This window comes from Aquarana catesbeiana, linkage group LG11, assembly GCF_042186555.1.
Source record: "Aquarana catesbeiana isolate 2022-GZ linkage group LG11, ASM4218655v1, whole genome shotgun sequence".
Lineage (NCBI taxonomy): Eukaryota > Metazoa > Chordata > Amphibia > Anura > Ranidae > Aquarana > Aquarana catesbeiana.
Genome location: NC_133334.1, coordinates 62,984,801 through 63,005,311, shown reverse-complemented (window position 1 = coordinate 63,005,311; position 20,511 = coordinate 62,984,801). Strand labels below are relative to the sequence as shown.

At 43.1% G+C, this 20,511-nt stretch overlaps 1 protein-coding gene across 4 annotated transcripts in view; it reads left to right on the top strand.

Annotated features, from left to right (window-relative positions):
• DNAJC24 (DnaJ heat shock protein family (Hsp40) member C24) overlaps positions 1–16,545 on the top strand; it is a 103,474-nt gene extending 86,929 nt beyond the window's left edge. For all 4 annotated transcript variants that reach the window (XM_073604521.1, XM_073604519.1, XM_073604522.1 and 1 more), the window contains exons 4-5: positions 15,039–15,107; positions 16,270–16,545. In XM_073604521.1, coding sequence (XP_073460622.1) covers positions 15,039–15,107; positions 16,270–16,415 — 215 coding nt within the window. In that variant the 3' untranslated portion in view covers positions 16,416–16,545. The remainder of the gene's footprint in view (positions 1–15,038; positions 15,108–16,269) is intronic.
• The last annotated feature ends 3,966 nt before the right edge of the window (positions 16,546–20,511 follow it).

Sequence of the window (20,511 nt, the reverse complement as noted above, 5' to 3'; positions counted from 1 at the left end):
TAGTTCCCCTTAGTAACAGACTGCCATTTCCCCATTTCAAATACCTGTGTGGATCATTTGCCAGATACTATATTTCTACCTTCCATGTTAACTGACCCTGCCCTGTTTACCGACGATGTCTTTGCCTGCTGTTTCAACCACGTTTCTGACTTCCACGTGCACCAACCTCAGCCTGTTTACCGACGATGCCTTTGCCTGCCGTTTCAACCACGTTTCTGACTTCCACATGCACCAACCTCAGCCTGTTTACTGACGATGCCTTTGCCTGCCGTTTCAACCACGTTTCTGACTTCCACGTGCACCAACCTCAGCCTGTTTACCGACGATGCCTTTGCCTGCCGTTTCAACCACGTTTTTGACTTCCACGTGCACCAACCTCAGCCTGTTTACCAACAATGCCTTTGCCTGCAGTTTCAACCATGTTTCTGACTTCCACGTGCACCTCGGCCCGTTAATTGACCATGTTTTTGCCTGCCACTTGGACTGATCTTTTACCCTTCTACTTTAGTACACAGGGGTCTCACATATGTGAGGGGCTCCAGAATAGCATTCTGAGTGGAGAAAATCAGTGTTTGGTTTTCTGTGCTCCCAGGACAGGGTCTGGTTGCCCGGAGGCTTCAAAGATATTTGGGTGGGAGAAGCCTCTACCTCTGTCCCCCTGGCCCTAAGCTTGATGGTCCTTCCTGCTGCCTGGACCAATACTTTGGTTGTGCTAACCATATCACTGTCTGTAATGACCTAGGACTTTATTTCTTCCTGCTGCCTGGACCAATACTTTGGCTGTGTTGACCATATCTCTGCCTGCTGCCTCTACTGATTATGGACAGTATTTCTGCCTGGACATCTCTGCCTGCTACCTGGACCAGTGCTTTGACTGTGCTGACAGTATCTCTGCCTGTACTAACTATGGACAATATTCCTGCCTGCTGCCTGGAACGATTGCTTTTGCTGTCGCTGACCAAATCCCTGCCTGCTGCCTTGACCGATGCTCTCCTCTGTGGACCACTGCAATACTAAAACCACAGGTAATCTTTTAGGATTTGGTATGTACATGCTATGTCTTTAGAAATATGCAGGGCCTTCAAAAATGTGATCGGTAGTCAGGAAACTATATGTGTAATTTATGCTCCTAGAATGCCTGTAACTTTGTGTAAAAAAAAAAAAATGCATTTTCACTATCCTCATGACCATTTACGTCTACTTGATAGAATCTGGTAAATGTATGGACTGAAGACCAAGTTGCGGCTTTGCAGATTTGAGCCATGGAGGCTTGGTGATGCACTGTCCAAAAAGCACTAACAGCCCTGGTGGAGTGCGCTTTAATAAGAAAAGGAGGAATTTTCCTTTTTAAACCAAAAGCTTGAACAATCACTTGACAAATCCATTTAGAAATAGTAGATTTCGATGCTGACTGTCTTCTTTTAGGACCATCTGGCAATACAAACAAAACATCTGTTTTACGAATTTTGAGAGGTCACTTTCAAATAGACCTTGACCGCTCTCACCACATCAAGAGAATGTAGTGACTTTTCTTCCAAAGAACAAGGTTCTGGAAAAAATGAAGGCAGAACAATATCCTGGTTTAAATGAAAACCTGACACTACCTTCGGTAGGAAATTAGGATGAGGCCACAATACAACCTTATCCTTATGAATAATCAAATATGGCTCTTTACAAAAAAGAGCAGCTAACTCTGATACTCTTCTTGCAGAAAATATGGCAACCAAGAAAATAATCCTCCTCGTCAAGAGGACCAAGGGAATATCTCAAGTTGGCTCAAAAGGCTGTTTTTGTAAAGTCGACAGAACTAAATTTTAAGTCCCAAGGGTTCAGGGGTGACCTAACTGGGGGATTAATCCGCGTTCCCCCCTGAATAAAGTTACGAACCAGAGAGTGTGAAGCAAGTGGTCGTTGAATTCAAGGAACCTACCTATGACATATTTTGTGGGGTGCCAGCCCCTGTATTCACACCAGGAGACATATGCCTTCCAGACTCTATAGTATATGACTCTGGAGGCCGGCTTCCTAGCATTAACCAAAGTAGAAACTACTGAAGCTGACAGCTCACGGTCTTTCAGAATGTGGGTCTCAATAGCCAAACCGTTAAATTTAGCGTTTATCCAATCCGTATGCCATCGTGTCCCTTGTCCTTGACACAAAGTTGTCGATATTGTTGTTGAACCTGGACGCAAACAGATCCACGTCCGGAACTACCCATTTTTGACATATTGGCAGAAAGATGTTGGGATGAAGGGACCATTCTCCTGGGAACAATTGTTGGCGACTCAAGTAGTCCGCCTGCCAATTCTCTATCCCTGGAATGAAAATTGCAGATAGGCAAGGAATGTTGTTTTCTGCCCAGGAAAGAATATTATTCACCTCTTTCTGGGCCACACGACTTCTCGTGCCCCCTTGGTGATTGATATAGGCCACCGCTGTGGCATTGTCGGATTGGATTCTGACAGGACAATTCCGTAGTCTGGACGTCCAGGCCTCCAGGGCCAAGGCATACTGCCTGAATCTCTAGAATATTGATGAGCAAGGACATCTCTGATTTGGACCATTTCCCTTGGACAGACGCTTCTTCCAGGACTGCTCCCCAGCCCAGAAGGCTGGCATCTGTTGTTACCACTTTCCAGGTAACTGGTAGAAAGGATTTCCTGTTTTGAAGATTCTTGGATATCAACCACCAATTGAGGCTCTGACGCACATTGCGGGATAAACGCATTGAGAAGTCCAGAGCTTGGACCTTCTTGTTCCAAGTTGACAGGATACTGTTTTGCAGCAGTCTTGAATGAAACTGCGCATAAGGAACGGCCTTGAAAGAAGCCACCATCTTTCCCAACAATTTCATGCAAAGTCGAATAGAAGGATTCTTCTTTGTTTTGACCAACTGAATCAGTTCCTTTATGGAACTGATCCTCTCCTGGGGCAAAAACACCCTCTTCTGAGCTGAGTTTTAAGGAGGATTTCTCTAGGTTGAGAATCCAACTAGGTATTCCAGGTAGCTGACTGCGGTGACCAAAGTTTGGTTTAAGCGGGCTACCGATTGATCTATCAAGAGTAGATAGTCTAACTAGGCTAGTATCATTATACCTTAAGCCCTTAGCCTGGCTAAAGGAGGAGCCAGGACCTTTGTAAACACTTGAGGTGCAGTAGCTAGACCGAAAGGCAGAGCTACAAACTGGAAATGAATATTTTCTACCTCGAAGCGTAGAAATTTCTGGTGAGCATGGAGATAAGCATCTTTGATGTTGATTGACGCCAGAAGTTCTCCCCCCGTAGGATGGAGACTACTGATCGGATTGACTCCATGTGAAATCGACGGATATTCAAAAAACGGTTTAGATCTTTGAGATCTAAAATGGGCCTGACATCCACAGTTCCAAAAGAAAACGGGAACAGGTTTGAATAAAACCCCAAACCTTGCTCTTCCAATGGGACCACCGATATCACTCTTTGAGACAAGAGATGATTCAAAGCTAGAAAGAGAGACTTCTTTTTCACTGGATCTCTGGGAACGTTTGATCTGAGAAAACAAGGAGACGGGAACTCTCGGAACTCTAGTTTGTAACCTAGAGAAATTGAGGAAGCCACCCATCTGTCTTGACATTTTTCCTGCCAGACCTTTGAAAATTGTAGAAGCCTTCCCCCCACTCGAGCGAGCGGGGGCGCACCTTCATAAGGAGGCTTTAGTATTCTGTTTTGTGGGTTTCTTCCCCCAGGTCCTTTTTTGGCCCTGGGACTGACCCTGAGGTTTACCTCTTGAACCTGACGGTGGAGGCCTTCGTGACTGCCTGGAGGCTAATGCCCCCGGCACTGGAGAAGAAGCACGTTTAAAAGAAAAATGTTTGAACTTCTTAACCGGTAAAAGGGAACTTTTCCCATTAGAAATTCTTTGGATATACTTATCCAGATCGTCTCCAAACAACCGTTCACCATGAAAAGGGAAACTGGCCAAGAGCTTTTTGCATGGCCCTTCGGCTGACCAATTTTTCAACCATAGGATTCTACGCACATGTACTAGCCCTAGCATGAGCCGTGAGGCCTGGAGAATAGAATCTTTCATAGCGTCTACTGTAAAACACAACGCTTCTGACATCCCGGCCAACTCCTGGGCCTGTTGATCAGGAATAACTTTGAGTACCTTTATAAACTGGTCCTTTAAGGACTGAGATACTCCGATCGTTGCCAGCGCAGGTTGAACGACTGAACCTACGAGCGAAATATAGTTTTTAAAAAGGAACTCCAACTTCTTATCCTTTAGCATATGAGCATAGTCTACTGGACAAGTCAAGTTTTTGTTTACAGAGGATATAGCAGCGTCAATTGCTGGAATTCCCCATTTCTTATAAAACTCTTCCTCCATAGGATAAAGTATAGAAAACTTTTTCGGAGGAAAAATCTGTTTATCTGGGTGCTCCCACTCAGAATACATTAGTTTCCTTAGCTAAGAATGGATAGGAAAAGAATGAACAGATTGGGGAGACTTTAGTGAACCCAAACCAGAGGTGGGCTCATCGACTGACTGCGATATTGGCAGAAAAAATGTGGAGCCGACCAATTCAGTGAGAGACTGTACCAACAATCTTTCCTGCAAATCTGACACTTCTGTATCAGGCTCTTCGGAAGAGGAGACTTCAGCCTCTTCCTGGTCCTTTGAAAGAGATTTGTCAACTCTCGCTCCTTGTTCCTCAGCAAGAGAGTCCTGAGCGATGGGGGCCTGCTGCGCTTAGTCCCACTCTGGAATGCAATTAAAGCATCAATTTTTTGCTCCAAGCTTAAAATGGTTGAAGAAAAATCCTCCTTAGTAATATACACAGGGGCTGTAGGGTAAAGAGCAGCTGCAACACTTGCCCCTCCTGATGGCTCACTCTGACCAGCCATATTACTCTCAGGGGAGGATGCCATCTTTTTTGTGATGGTTCTAGGCTTCCGTGTGACTGTAGCAGTCCTTTTAGAGCCCTTTTTTGAGGTGTTTTTCACCCCCCTTCAGACCATAGCCCGAAGCACAAAGCAGAGGTACTACCAGAAGGAATGCATCCACTGCTTGAGCAATAGTCCAGCCCTGTCGCTGCTATTAATGCTCAGCCTGATGCAGTAGTAAATGTGTCAGAAGGAATGCCTGTGTCACCAAACCTCTTACATGCCACCTTTGCCCTTGTGTCCCTCCTGCAGCTTGGAATAGCACAAATGGTGCCTTTTAAAACATACCTTCCCGCGCTGGACGTTGGAGGACGGCAATACCGCGCTAAGCCCCCCCCCCCCATTGCCTATGGCCCGACCCCTTTTTTTTTTTTTTTAAATAAAAAAAAAAGAGCGCTTTCCCGCGCGAGCTCCTGATCCTATGGGATCCACAGGAAGGAAGGAGGAATGGCGAGGGGGGGTTTGGAAGCCGCCAAGCGGCGTGCTGTTCGCGCCGTTTTATTTTTTAATTCTTGTGGCGCTCTTTCCCAGAGAAGAAGGAAAGAAAAAACAGCCCAGGAGGGCGTCTGGAGGAGAGAGGGAACCCCCCCAGACTTACCGGGGGTCTGCTGCTTGGCCGGAGGAAGAAGACTGCTGCTTCCTAGACACAATGTGGGCTTTCTGAGAAGCATGAGATGGTAAGTGCTCAATACAGCCCCCAGTGGTGACACATAGGCATAACAACACTTACTAAATTTAAAGGAGACAATCATAAAAAAATTTTAAAAAATTTCTTAGAAAACTCCACTTACCTTTCCCGCCGCAGGGTTTTCTGTGGTAAACCAACAGACCCAATCTTCACCCTTCACGGTGGGTTCCGTTAAACCTTCAGGAGTTGGGGATCCTCAAGGAAACCCACTATCCTGGACCTGTAAAAGCACCTCCGCCGTGTGCGCGAGCCTGCCGCGATCTCCGTGAGTCGGGTCGCGGGTCCCGCGGACTCGATCGCCGTGGGCATACCCGCGATCGCCTCACGGAGAGGACGAACGGGGAGATGCCGTTGTAAACAGCATCTCCCCGTTCTGCCTAGTGACAGTGTCACGGGATCTCTGCTCCCGGTCATCGGAGCAGAGATTAGTGACGTCACACACACAGCCCATCCCCCTGACAGTTAGAATCACTCCCCTAGGACATACCTAACCCCTCCCCGCCCCCTAGTGGTTAACCCCTTCACTGCCAGTGTCATTTACACAGGAATCAGTGCATTTTTATAGCACTGATTGCTGTATAAATGACAATGGTCCCAAAAATGTGTCAAAAATGTCCGATGTGTCCGCCATAATGTCGCAGTCACAATAAAAATCGCTGATCGCCGCCAAAACTAAAAAAACAAAAATTATTAATAAAAATGCCATAAAACTATCCCCTATTTTGTAAACGCTATAACTTTTGCGCAAACCAATCAATAAATGCTTATTGCGTTTTTTTTTTTACCAAAAATATGTAGAAGAATACGTATCGGCCTAAACTGAGGAAAAAAAAATGTTTTTTAATATATATTTTGGGGATATTTATTATAGCAAAAAGTAAAAAATAATGCGTTTTTTTTCAAAATCGTCGCTCTTATTTTGTTTATAGCACAAAAAATAAAAATCGCAGAGGTGATCAATACCACCAAAAGAAAGCTCTATTTGTGGGAAAAAAAGGACGACGACTTTGTTTCGGAACCACGTCGCACGACCGCGCAATTGTCAGTTAAAGCGACGCAGTGCCAAATCGCAAAAAGTGCTCTGGTCAGGAAGGGGGTAAATCCTTCCAGGGCTGAAGTGGTTAATAACCTCTTCATTTTCGGTATGAGACTAACATGGAAAAAAAAAAAGTGGACGATCATTTATCCGTTATTCTCATCTTGTGTACGAGGCTTAGGACCAGTTAAGCTATACAGTCTATTTTAGGACCTACCCAGTATGGGACTAAAGAAGAAATAGTAGCGCACCAATGAGGTCATCACTCTTTCCTCTTCTCGGGATGCTCTCTTTTGGGTATGAACAATTGCATTCAAGCAAGACTCACAAACGTACAGAATAGTGTTCTGTGCTTTGAGGTCAGCTGAACATATTGATTTGAAATTAAAATTCATATGTAGTTGGTTCACAAGCGCAAACATATGTCTTCAAACCATCAACAAAATTCTACCATGGGCGATTGATGTGGCCTCAAAAACGCATGGCTATTATACCCAATTGATGTTTGGAATAAAACCTTACCTTGGATATTTTAGTGTGGCGCTTGAATTCTGGATTCGATTATTGGGTGATTGATGTCGCAGATACTGGAGTTTACTAAAGACAAATAGACTGTGTACTTTGGAAGTGCAGTTTGCCAAAGTTTAGTGAATGTGGTAAAGCTTCACTTTGTAAATAATACCCTATCAAGTGCAAAGAAAAAAACAAGAAAAAACGGCATTTTGCTTGCAGATGATTGGATTATAGAAATCAGCAGAGCTTCACCTCATTCACCAAGCTCTGGGGGAAAATGAGTGCAACTGCACTTGCAAAGTACATGGTCTGTTTTCCTGTTCTAAATCAACCCCACAATGAAAGTGATTGTAAAGAATTTTTTTTTTTTTAATTGTCATACTTACCTGCTCTGTGCAATGGTTTTGCTCAGAGCAGCCCCAATCCTCCTCTTCTGAGGGCCCCTTCTGGTTCTCCTGACTCCTACCTTCCAAGTACCTAGCAGGCAGCTTGCTGGGGCGGTACTCGCGCAGGCTCAATCCCGAGCCGCATTGTGTGTCTATTGACACACACAGTGTGGCTTGACCCCACTCCTTCATCACTGGATTTGATTTGAGCCCAATGAGGCGGGAAAGAGAGCGCAGTGCTGCTGCTCTCGGCACAGTGTTGAATCAAGATCGGGCTTGGGTAAGTATTTAGGGAGGGCAGAGAGAAGCTGGTGGGTGAATGGTGGTGTCCCTGGTTTATAACAGAAAGAGTGACCAACTCGCTTAGGAAAAAGGAAAAGGCCATGCCACATCCAATAGTCAGTAACATAAAACATCGGGTTCCCCTATATGGACTTTCCCGGCACTTGCACAAAAGTAGAGACTATAGAGGTGTAGACTAGTATGTCTACACCTCTATAGTCTCTACTTTTGTGCAAGTGCCGGGAAAGTCCATATAGGGGAACCCGATGTTTTATGTCCCTGGTTTATGGTATTTTTTTTTTTTTTTTTTATATTGAATTCAATTACTTTAGTAATTGATCAGACCAATATGTGTGGCTACCACAAGATGTACAGTGTTGTGCAATGCTGTACATTCTGATGGGCTTATAGTGTTGTCCCTCTATTTCCCAATCTGAATACTGTTGTGCATAGGATTATAGAACAAGGACCTCAAGATAGATTTAGGAGTAGAAAAGCTTGCGGCCAGTAGCAGAGCAATATAAAACATTGCTGAATGAAGGCACCTGCTCATAAATGAAATATTGGTTTTAGATTGACTGCTCCTTTGTTGTTTATTGGCCTTAACCCACCCTTGCATCTCAGATTTTCTGCTGTAGGAATATATAGTTTTCACGCCAAGGAAAACACACGTACATTTGTGAGAATCCATATTAATATATTTCACCTCTCATCTGCGAAGTTAGTCAACTGTTACAATGTAGGAACAGCTTTGTTCTTTTTTTTACCCCTTATTCGCTACATATTTAATGTAGTGTAGGTGTTTAGGATCTATTAAGGATGGCTTTATTGATCCTGTCATTTCCAAAACTCACTGATCTTTGTAATTACATTAATCAGACTTGCACCCACTAGCTAGCTCCCCTGAGATCCATAGTTTAGACCCTCGGTAAAATGTGGTAATGCAGAAAGTGATATCAAATAACTGTCCCATTTCAGGCAGTGTAATATGTTGCTAATTAATGGATAGCATGCTTAAAATTGTCTTTTTTAAGTGTTAATTACATTTTCTTCACCAGTACTTAAGGGCAGTTAAATGAGCTATTTCATTTGCCCATAGTTATTATTCACAGTGAAGTGCTATTATTTGACTTGTTACGGCCACCAACTTGTTATGGCCAATTATTATGGGAAGCCATATGGTAAAAGTATTGCTGGTTGTAGAAGCTGAGCTTTAAGAGACTCAGTCCTCAGCCTATTTGTTATATGTGCAGTTATGTATTTTCTGCATGTTATTCACCTGTAAAACCTCCCTTATGTAGACATCCAAAAGATCTGAGATTGCTGCCCCTTTCTTGGATGTGATGTCAGCAGACTCAAGTAACACGCTCTAGCGGCCTTTCTCAACCTTTGCAACAAAGAGGAATCCTTGAAATAACTTTCTGGCCTCAGGGAACCCCTGCTAAAAATGACTATATCTACAACTCATGATACATTAGTATGATTATCAGTGTTAAGAATGCTCCTTACACCTGTGGTCATTGGGAAGAATTACTACCTTACAGATAGCTAAAAAGATCAATGGTGGCAGATATTGCTCAAGGGAACCCCTAGCAACCTCAGGAATAACCCTGCGCTATAGTATTTCCCTTCAATCCCTCCCTGGCTGCTGCAAATAAGGTTAAAGTAGGGAGGTAAGGGGACCCAGCCCTCGAGTGTTTGGAAGTGTATTCCTCAATATGGTAGCTAAAAAAAATAAATAAAATGTATGTAGTCTTTTATGTTAAAGAATACCTTCACCCTCCCCACCCAGTTTTCCCATCCTCTCTCACAATTGGGCTCTTATTTTTATTAATATCTTTTTTATTGTTCCCTTCTGGGATTATTACCTAGGTGAGAATGTGGTCAGTCACTCACAGCTTCCTGAGATACTGATGTCATGCATCCCAGGAGGTATCAGGGTACTTTACAGCTCATGCACCATTGCTAGTTAGCACAGGGCTGGCTGTCTCCATCTAGTTCTTGCAAGGGGCTGCAAAAACATGGATGGGATGATGACCCCTGATAACATAAGTAAAGAAGATGGCAGTGCAGGGCAAAGCGTGTGGTATTAATTGCAGGACAACACCACTGGATTTGCTGAACATGTGGGTATGTATTTTGAGGATAACCCAGGGAAAGGGTAAGAGGGGATTTAAAAAAAATATAGGGGACGACATTCCCCTTTAACCACTTGCTGAAGGGCCATAGCCAAATGACGGCTACAGTGCAGTCAGATAATTCCGGGAGGGTGTAAAATGATGTCCTCCCAGAATCGTGCAGCCTGGGGCGCACACACGGGAGTGTCCGTGCTCGCCGGGTCCTCGGGTTCGGTGTAATGGGTCAATCCCAGCGGCCCTTTACCACATGATCGCTCCATTCAATGATGAAGTGATCACTGTCAACAAGAGGCTGCTTGAGGTTTCATATATTGCAAGTGCCCAGCAGTGCTCTACAGTGCCCCATCTGTGCCCAGCAGTGCTCTACAGTGCCAATATAGTGCCCTTCAGTGCCACCCTATCAGTTGATCCTCATCAGCGCTGTAGAAAAATGCATTTTCATTCTACATTTTCCAAAAACCTGTGGGAAAAAAAATGACATGTTCAAAAGACTCATTATGCCTCATAGATTATACATTGGTGTATTGGTGTGTTTTCTTTCCAAAATAGGGTAATTTTGTCTGCGTTTTCATTGCTCCAGGGCCTTCAAAAGTGTGATAGGTTGTCAGGATTATATGTGTAATTTATGTCCCCAGAACTCGTGATGGTGCTCCCTGCATATTGGACCTTTGTATGTGGCCAGGCTGTGTAAAAGTCTCACACATGTGGTAACACCATACTTAGGAGGAGCAGCAAAATGTGTTTTGGGGTGTTGAAAGTATGCAGATGCTGCGTGAGAGAAATATCCTGTTCATATGACAATTTTGTGAAAAAAAAAATAAAACCTTTCATATTTATAGCGTAAAAAATAAAAAACCCAGTGGTGATTAAATACCACCAAAAGAAAGCTCTGTTTGTATGAAAAAAATTACAAAAAATTCATATGGGTACAGTGTTGCATGACTGAGTAATTATCATTCAGCCCACGCCCACATCAGGGCGATATGGCATGCGATTTGATGCGACTTTGCGGCGCTGCACCGATTCCCAAAAATAGTTCCTGCATTTGTTTTGGCGACTTCGGGGGCAATTTCAATAGACATCTCTGCAGGAACCCGCACAGATGTCTCTGAAATCGCTCCCGAAGTCGGACTGACATGCAGGTATGAAATTGTGCGAGTTCAGCTGAACTTGCACGATTTCTCACCAGCAGTCAGTGTGAGCCTAGGCTAAAAGTGTGACAGAACTGAAAGCTGAAAATTGGCCAGGTTAGGAAGGGGGTGGTGGGGGGTGGTGTTAAGTGCCCAGTGGGCTAGTGGTCAAATCCCTGTCCTGCACACCAGCTAATATTTCAGATGAGGCCAACAGTTGCTGTAACTGCTTTGGCTGCTGAAATGTCAGAGAAGGTATATAACAAAGGGATGCAGATTTGTCTCTCCTGCATCTGAAATTGGTGCCAAATATCATGCACCACAAACGTGTAGGAGGGAGCCTCCGTGTTCCTGCACAGGTCAGCATTTATGGGGAGACCAATTTGAGACTATCAACTGAAAAAAAAAAAAAAAAAAAAAAAAAAAGTATCCTCAGAACTCAAAGTGAAGCAGGCATACTAGTGATGTGTAGTGCGCTGGCCCCTTGAGAATGTCTGTTCGGAGGGAACGTGCGTCGGGACAGTCTATGCTGACGACCTCACGCACGCTGGATCCAGAACCAGCATTGTGAATGTTTGTTTGACACACTGCTTGTCTCATTGGAAAGATTGAGTATATAGACAGTATTATAAGAAATAAATCAGGTGGGTGTACACTATGGGAGGCTGTTATTTACTTTCTTTTGCCAGGTTGTCATCTATGGAGCGAAAGTTGTGATGTGACAACTCTCCCTGCTGGTGCGCTCTGTGTTTCCTCTTAGTCAGATTACCTACTGCAATAAGATCTACGCACCTCAAAGCATGTATAGACCACCTATAATTTGGGGTCCTATTATTTTGGCAAGAGTCTGTATGTGGCATGCTGGTGGAACTCACTGGTGACATCTCTAATTGGATATGTTCCTTTAGATCAGTGGTTCTCAACCCTTCTAGGGCCGTGACCCCTTGATAAAATTTCCCAAGTTGTGGGGACCCCTAACAGTAAAATAATTTTTGTAGCGTGGGTTGTCAGCACCCAAGGCAAGATACGTAATTTGCGCCCCTAACCCACGGACATTTATCGCTTCCTGAGTCCCTTTTACTTCTACAATATTAAAACCCCTTATGGTACATTTTAGGATGTACCACTCTCTTTGTTCTCCTTTCTTTCACTTTCATCTCTCTCTATCCTAATTTCTTGTTTTTTTTTCCCCATCCCTCTAGCCATCTTTCTCTCCCTTTTTCTTTGTTCTTCCCCCTTCCATGTATTCTCTATTTTTATTCCTTGTTGGGGGGAATGGGATGAGTGGCAGTCCTGGCGGGTAGTTGGGATCAGTGGCAGTGCTGGGGGGGAGTTCTGATCAGCCCACTTAGGTGCTCTTGATCAAGGTCATCTGCTGATCTGAGAACTGTAGTGGGGACTTTTAATGGTAACTCTAATCACAGGTAGCTTTACTCACTGTGTTTTCGAATTTGTGCTGTCTCGCAGCGGTGACACTTATGCCGAATCACGGGATAGGGTCTCCTCCAGCCCCTCCCACTTCACATTCCTCACCAGTCAGCTGACCGCTAGTCTCTGCCCCCCCAGCCATGCCGTGAACTGAATGGGCGGCTGCAGGCTCCAGGGACAGCCCTGCTGGGCGGTTGCAAAAAGGCTGAGAGAGCAGTGCGGGATTCAGGAACAGCTCAGGATTCGTCATACGACCCTCCAGGTTGAGAACCACCTGTTTTGGATGGAGTTTTTGTTTATTTAAAACTCACACGTGGTGTGAAAATACTTTTGCATTCATTTGTTTATTCAATATTCACAATTGGTGTTTTGCTGTGATTCATACATTCTCGCAATCCTATTGATGTGGCTTTAAAAGAGACAGCACAACAATATTTAATATCGCAGTTTTTTTTTTGTATACTACTGATAGAAAAAAAATGATTTTGCAGAGAGTCAATCACAGTTGTAACCATTTAATATAAATTGCTTTTTTTTTTTTTTTTTTTTTCTGGTCTGACTCCCTGTTCTGTTGCCAATAGATGTATAATGTGCAAGCCCCCTGTTTTTACACAGCTTTACCCTTAGTAATACATATTTTGAAAATAAGTTTTATTGGTGAATTAGAATTTTGGAGTATGGTAATTTGCCATGTGACAGCCCCCTGCCCTATCCCACTTTGTCTCCAAATTAAGAATGCACTCAGGGGATGCAGATGGTGAAGCAGTGTGAAGTTATTTCCAGCACAGGACAAACTTCCCATTAAAAGCTGTTTAAAATTGAAAAGGGTGTTTAGCCGTTGTAGATGTCAATGGAATACACCACTCAATCTTCTACCAAAGCCTGTAATGGCATAATGATTTACACCTAGTTTGGATTAGAACAGCAGCAACATTTTGAACTCCAGTTACCCAGAATTACAGCCGAGATGTGTATGTCCATTCCCTCTAACAGATCACATTTTTTGCTTACACAGCTCATGGAAAAGAAGAAAATCTTTTTCTTTATGGTTCAGCTCTACTCCATTATAGGTGCAATCAATCCCATGGAGGAGAAACTATTTAAATGTGTGCAAAGCTGACAGTACACAAATAGATTTCTCCATCCACACAAATGCTCAGCTACTGTATTCTAAAATTGGCTGCAGTTACTGTTCAGATGATAACTTTCAGACTGGCTGTTTCGACAAAAGTTGATCGATCTACTTTTATTAAGTCAGCAGAGCCACTTACTGCTAGAATTTCTGTAAATTCTTCGGGTCAGCTTTAATTTGCCCATACATTTGTTATATTGGTAGTCAGTGCTTTCTTGATCATGCCCACCTTAGAGCAAGTTAACAGCAGAGCAATTGAAAGGTTGTAAGCTCAGCTACACCTACCTCTCAGGTTTATATCAAATGGGAGGGCAGGGTCAGGTGGTGGCTCTGGTTTATGGGTTTACCAATAGCCAGAGCCATGGGTACAGCATGTTTTAGACATGTCTAAAGTTATAATGGGATTGCTTTATTGGGTGCTTTTACATGGTAGATTGTACCAGATGTTTAAAAGCCACCTCCATCTGAAATTTTCTTAACCCACTTTTAATTTATTTTTTATCCCCCCCCCCCCCTCCTCTTTTGTCCAAAAACCTCTGGAGCCCAGATTTGTATGGGCTGGAGCCAGGAGGAGACTTTGGACATCTTCAAAATCATTGCCTGTCTACTATCACATTGGGGCCTTGAAACTTCCTTTGCTATAAAACAACAACAAAAAAAAAAGTCAAAGTCATTCTTTAAAATTAAAAAAAAAATACCTTCACTTTGTCCTCTTATTAGGAGAATACAAAAGCCAAAAGGTGAGATTACTTTACGGATAAAGAGAGAGCAAACTGGGAGGATTGGCAAATGTTTCGAAGTTGTATCAAAATGTTGGCAGGTGAATTTCTTATTTTCTAGTGGCATTTTTTTTTTTTTTTTTTTTAATTTAAAAAGTGTCAATTGATCCAGAGAATGGGCATCTGCAGACATCAAGCCCTTCTTATACTACTTAGGCTGGGTTCACATGTATGCGAATTTCTCCGCATCCAATAAGCATGACGAGAGTGTGACCGCCCCTTAATGGAGCTGGTTCACACAGCTCCGGGTGGTCATGGTCCACACCGAAGAAGGGTCCTGTGTGTCTTCTGGTCTGATCAGGCAAAAATTCAGACCCGATTTGCACCTTTATCAGTGAACAGGGACGCACCAGACCCCATGCTGCGAGATGCTCTGCAGCAGCTGTGAACAGAGCCCTAAACTTGTGCACCTGGGAGCTCAAACAGTCTCTTCTGCCTTAAATTCGAGTTATAGTTGGGAATAGGTAGGTACTTACCTTTTCAGGGTTACATAATGAAAATTCTCCAAATACAGAAAGCCCTTGCTATCCAGCAAACTTGATATATGATCTTGTACCTGTACAATTCTTTGAGAAACATTAAAATTATTTTTCACCTTAGAAACAGAGATGACTCGATCATGCCATGTGGACAATCGGGTTCCCTTGGAGGAAATAGAATGGGAAGATGGTACGTATGTAAATTTTATTTCCCGTATATCTGAAATTTAAAAGGAATGGCTTTTTTTTTTTTTGCAGGTTATTCTTAGTAATGGGTCTGCAGACACATACTGAATATATACCAGTGCACTATAAAAGCTGCATGCCGTGTTTAAAAATGAATATGTATCAGTATTTGGATTTCAAACAAGGTTCATAAGACTGAACTTCAGCACACACACATGGAAATGGGTCCTATGGTGAAATAAATAGGTGGTAGGCCGTAATTGCAGACCTACTCATAGAAATACTTGTTCCCCGGCTGTTAGAGCTGGTATTTTGGAGATACTGACCAGGAACAAGTGTGAAGTCATCAACCCTGAATCAGATATTAGTACTGTAACAGCATTAATGCCAGACAGTTAACACATTCAGAATAAAGCAGAAATGTCAGTCTTTGTATTTCTTTCTTCTTTACTTTAAAACTGGAAATGCATATGTGGGCTATGGTCAAAATATTTCTATATATTCACTTAGCTTGCCTTGTGATTCAGACAATTCTGCTACAGAGATTAGATTGATTCTAAAACATTTAGATCTATGAACAAGTATGTATTATGCCGCGTACACATGGCCGGTTTAGCCATCGGAATAAACTCCGAAGAGGTTTCTCCGACGGAATTCCATTCAAGCGGTCTTGTCTACACACGTCAACGCAAAGTCTGACCGCGGTGACGTACATCACTTACGACGGGACTAGAAAAAGGAAGTTTAATAGCCAGTAGCTTCTGTTTCATACTTGCTTCACAGCATGCGTCGTTTTTGGTCCATCGGACCAGCATACAGACGATCGGTTTTCCCAATAGGAATTGGGTCCGTCGGAAATATTTAGAACATGTTCCATTTTTAGGTCAGTCAGAATTTTGGAAAAAAAAAGTCTGATGAGGCCTACACATGATCAGTATATACTATGAAAAGCTTCCGTCGCTTTTCTGTCCGACATTCCGCTCGTGTGTACGCGGCTTTACAAGGGTCCATTTTAATGGGTAGGTCCTCATATTGCATGGTTTTTGCTAATCTAAAGCAATTGTAACCTGCATGGTAAGCCAAAGACTACCAATCATTTAGTTGTAGAAGTAAAATTTAGCACTCACTTTGTTGCTTTTTTTTTTTTTTAATTTCTTTTGGAACAGATATGGAATTTTACTGCTACACCTGTCGCTGTGGAGGAAAATATATACTAACTGAAGATGATTTGGAACAATCCCTGCTGGTGAACTGCGATTCATGTTCTTTGATTATAGAGGTCTACAGGAACAGCAGGCACTTGGTGCAATAAAATCAGCCATAGTCCAAACCAAATCTTGTGCATTGACTTAGACCGCACAAGGAGACTATTTGCATAGCCAATTTACCACAATTTTTGTACATCCTATTTTTTATTTATAAAATAAATGGTAAAACTTTTACTGTAGGTGGTGCAATTATTTAACAAGCCTGGGTCCTGACATTGGGGGTACAATAGGAGCCATTGGCTCATTTACACAACCTAGAAAGAGCATCCATAACTTTGCAGCAAGATATAGAAACCTCAAAAAAATAAAGGGGTGGGCAACTACATGGCAAATGTTTAATGTTGAAAAATGTAAAGTAATGCACTTGGGGGCTAAAAATATGAATGCAAGTTACTCGCTAGGGGGAGTACCTTCTGGGGGAATCTAGGATGGAAAAAGATCCGGAGATTCTAGTTGCTGACTGACTCAGCAACAGGATGCAATTCCAAGCTAGCAGAATATTAGCATGCATAAAAAAAATATATTTACTCCAAGAAAGATAAATAATCCTGCTACTGTATAAAACACTAGTTGGGCCACATCTGGAATATGCTGTCCAATGCTGGTCACCAATCCTCAGGAAGGATGTGCTGGAGAGAGTCCAGAGAAGGGCAACAAAACAAGGGGACTGGAGGACCTCAGCTATGAAGAGTAACTACAAACATTAAATGTATTCTCCTTGGAGAAAAGATGTTTGAGGGGAAATAGGATAGCGATATACAAAGATCTCAGTGGTGATTTCTAGCATAGGGAATAAACTATTCAGTCTCACAGTGTAATAAGACATGTAGTCATTCAATGAAATTGGAGAGGCAGTTTAACCGTAGGGGGTTTTTCATTATCAGAGTGGTAAGGAGGTGGAACTTACTTCCACAATCGGTGGTGTCAGCGGAAAGTATTGATAGTTTAAAAAAAAAATAAAAATCTTAGACGGGCATCTTAGGGAACACATTATACAGAGATATGGAATAGGATTTTTGACATGCACACACTCACACAGGTTGAACTGTGACTGGTGTCTATTCAACCTTACCAACTATCTAGCTGGCAGCTTCTTAATTTCATCTGAAAATATTCAAGAGAAAACAGTCTGTAGGCACTTTTCATTCTCTCAATGTCTGCATCCTCCAGAAGAGGCATTTCATTTTATGACCCAGGAAGAGAGAGTGTTGGTGAAGAAAGTTTGGCGCTTTTGAGCCCTTGACGATGATAGCTATATTATAGCCATTAGTTGTCTAAGAATTTGTAACATAGTTGGAGAAAACTCAGATTAAAGCGGGCCATAGATCAATGGTTCCCAGTCTGTCCTTAGAGGTGAAGTGGGTCACAGGATTGCACTTAGTTCTGCACTCCTGTGACTGTATTCACTCAATGGTCGACTAAAGTCCACTGTGGGCTGACATTGCTCAGCTGGTTCAGACCCTGGGGGGGGACCCACCCAGTGGCAGCTAGCCCAGCCTCTCAGCGTACCACTGAGCCAACCACTCCCACCCCTTCGCAGCCTGGCAATCTAGTGAGTACTGGAGGGATAGAGCAGAGAGCCAGTGACTGAGTCACCAGCTCTCTGCCCAGTGAAGAACTAGAACTGAGCGATTAGCGGTCTTTGATAGCTCAGTCTCCGGTCTTGAAGGCGACGGGGGAATCGATACTGCATGCCCCTAAGGTGAGTATGTATGGGTTTTTGTTTTTTTAATCCCACACTTCTCTCTTTTATAAGTACCCTCAAGAGGTCATGTCTTCAGAATTTCCTTCACCCTGCACATTTTAATGTCAATGGCTTCGTATTTACAACAGCGGGTTTATCGAAGAAATTCCTAAAACATGGCTTGTTGGTGGACTAAGGAATAGGGTTGGGAAACCCTGCCATAGATGGATCAAAATTCCGCAGGGACCAGCCAAATTTCCATTCATCTATTGCTGTTACTGCATCAAGACTCTTGGAAATTTTCATTTGATCAGCCGCTACGGCCCTAATCTGTGTATACTGACAGCAGAGGAATCCCCGCTGTCAGGATACAATTGCACAGTGGGGAGGATTATGAGGTAGAAATCCATTTGTCTTTTTGATCAGACAGCAATATATCTGTGGCCAGCCTTAGGTAGGCTGATTGTTGTGTGCCTGAAATAGGTCTAGAATCTGACGCAGAGACCAGTGTTAGAAAAGGGGCCTGCTCTTGTAAAAGGGAAGCAGTGTTACTGAATGGTCGGATTGTTTTGCAGGACTTTGGCACAGCAAAGGTTTGCCTGAGCTTTTGCCATGGTTCCAGCCATGGGGTTATTAATCTAATAGGGTGCAGAAATTGGGTAAGCATAACTGAAGGAATATGCAGCAATCTGGGTGTGGATCTAGTAGCAAAGTTCTCATTGCAAAAGGGCTAGAGAAAGCACTTGAGTACCTTTTAAGGCTCTAGGCAGAAGTGTCAGTAAACTGTGCAGCCTTTGGTGTGATGTGACACCTAGTTATCCACCCGAGACTGAATGGTAGGGATACATTTGAAAAGTTTAACACTGTACAAGTGAATAAATTTCAAACATTCCAGTTTTCCTGATTGTTTATATGTTAAAACTAACTACTAGCCATGGTACAAATAATTAGTGTAGTAATAGAGAATATTATGCTTTGTTATGGGGCTACATTAACGGTGCAATAACAGGGTGATCATGTTGCTAGTCCTTGTGAATGAATTTAATTTCAATACTTTTTATTGGAGTTTACATTATGTAAAACAAACAATGAGATAACACGTCAACAAAAGGTTGCCATAAGCATACATAAGGTGATAGAACCTGGAATCAAGGAAGAAAATAGTTATGCATAACAGAACCCAGAGGGTACAAGTATTCTCTAAGCGAAAGAAAAACTGATTAAAGTGGTTGTAAAGGCAGAAGGTTTCTATCTAGGTTTTTATGCATAACGATAAAAAAAAACCTTCTGTGTGCAGCAGCCCCACCTAATACTTACCTGAGCCCCATCTCAATCCAGTGATGTGCACAAGTGCCTCGGTCATCCAGGGACTCTCCCTCCTGATTGGCGGAGACACAGCAGCAGTGCCGTTGGCTCCCCCTGCTGTCAAAGTCGGCTAGCCAATTAGAGAGGGAGCGGGGCTGAACTGCGGCTCTGTGTCTGAATGGACACTGGGAGCTGCGGCTCAGCTTAGGTGCCCCCATGGCAAGCTGGTTGCTGTGGGGGGCACTCGACAGGAGGGAGGGACCAGGAGCACCAAAGAGGGACCCGAGAAGAGGAGAATCTGGGCTGCTCTGTGCAAAACCATTACACAGGGCAGGTAAGTATAACATGTTTAACGAGACTTTAGTATCACTTTAAGATGATGAATCCTAATGCACGTTCCGGAACCACTGAAGCCAATGTGGCCATTTCTAGTTTATTGAGAGTAAGCGGCCCACACACGTGGCATACATACGTACTTCGTTTTTGGATATAGGTCAGTCGAGTAGCGAACAATGGCAAATCTTGTGGCTAAGAGTATGTGGACGGTTATAGATTGGAGATCATGGCGGATGTTTTCCATACCAATGCCTAGAAGAGCCAGTTCTGGAGAGGGAACCAATGATATTCCTGTAACTTCTAAAAGAAAATGAAATGCCTCAAACCAGAGAATAGATATCTTGTTACATTGCCATAAAAGGGGATATAAGCTCCCTATTTCTCCTGCACAGCTGGGTCAAATGTGTGGATCAGGGCTGGGTAATATACCACCTGAGAGCGATTTTGTGGACAAGATCCTAAAGGTTAGAGTTGCCCTAAAGCTTATTTTAAAAGCTAGTAGCCACTGGGATTCACTAAACGGCCGGCCTATATCCTTTACCCACTTCACAAAGGGTAGAGTCAAGCCAAAGGTTGTTTCATCTTCCAGTAGATTATAAAAGAGCGATACCTTTGATGGTTATCTTGGTGGATTAGAAAAATATCCACACCAGTGGATGCACATATTTATGTAGGGGAGGATTGCGCCATAGATAGTGAGTTTATGTGAATAATCTGAAGTAAAAATAAACTAGATGGGTTAAGAGTGACTTCTCCATAAACAGAAAAATCGCCTTCAGACACTAGCAAAAAATGGAGGATCACAAAAAGTGGGG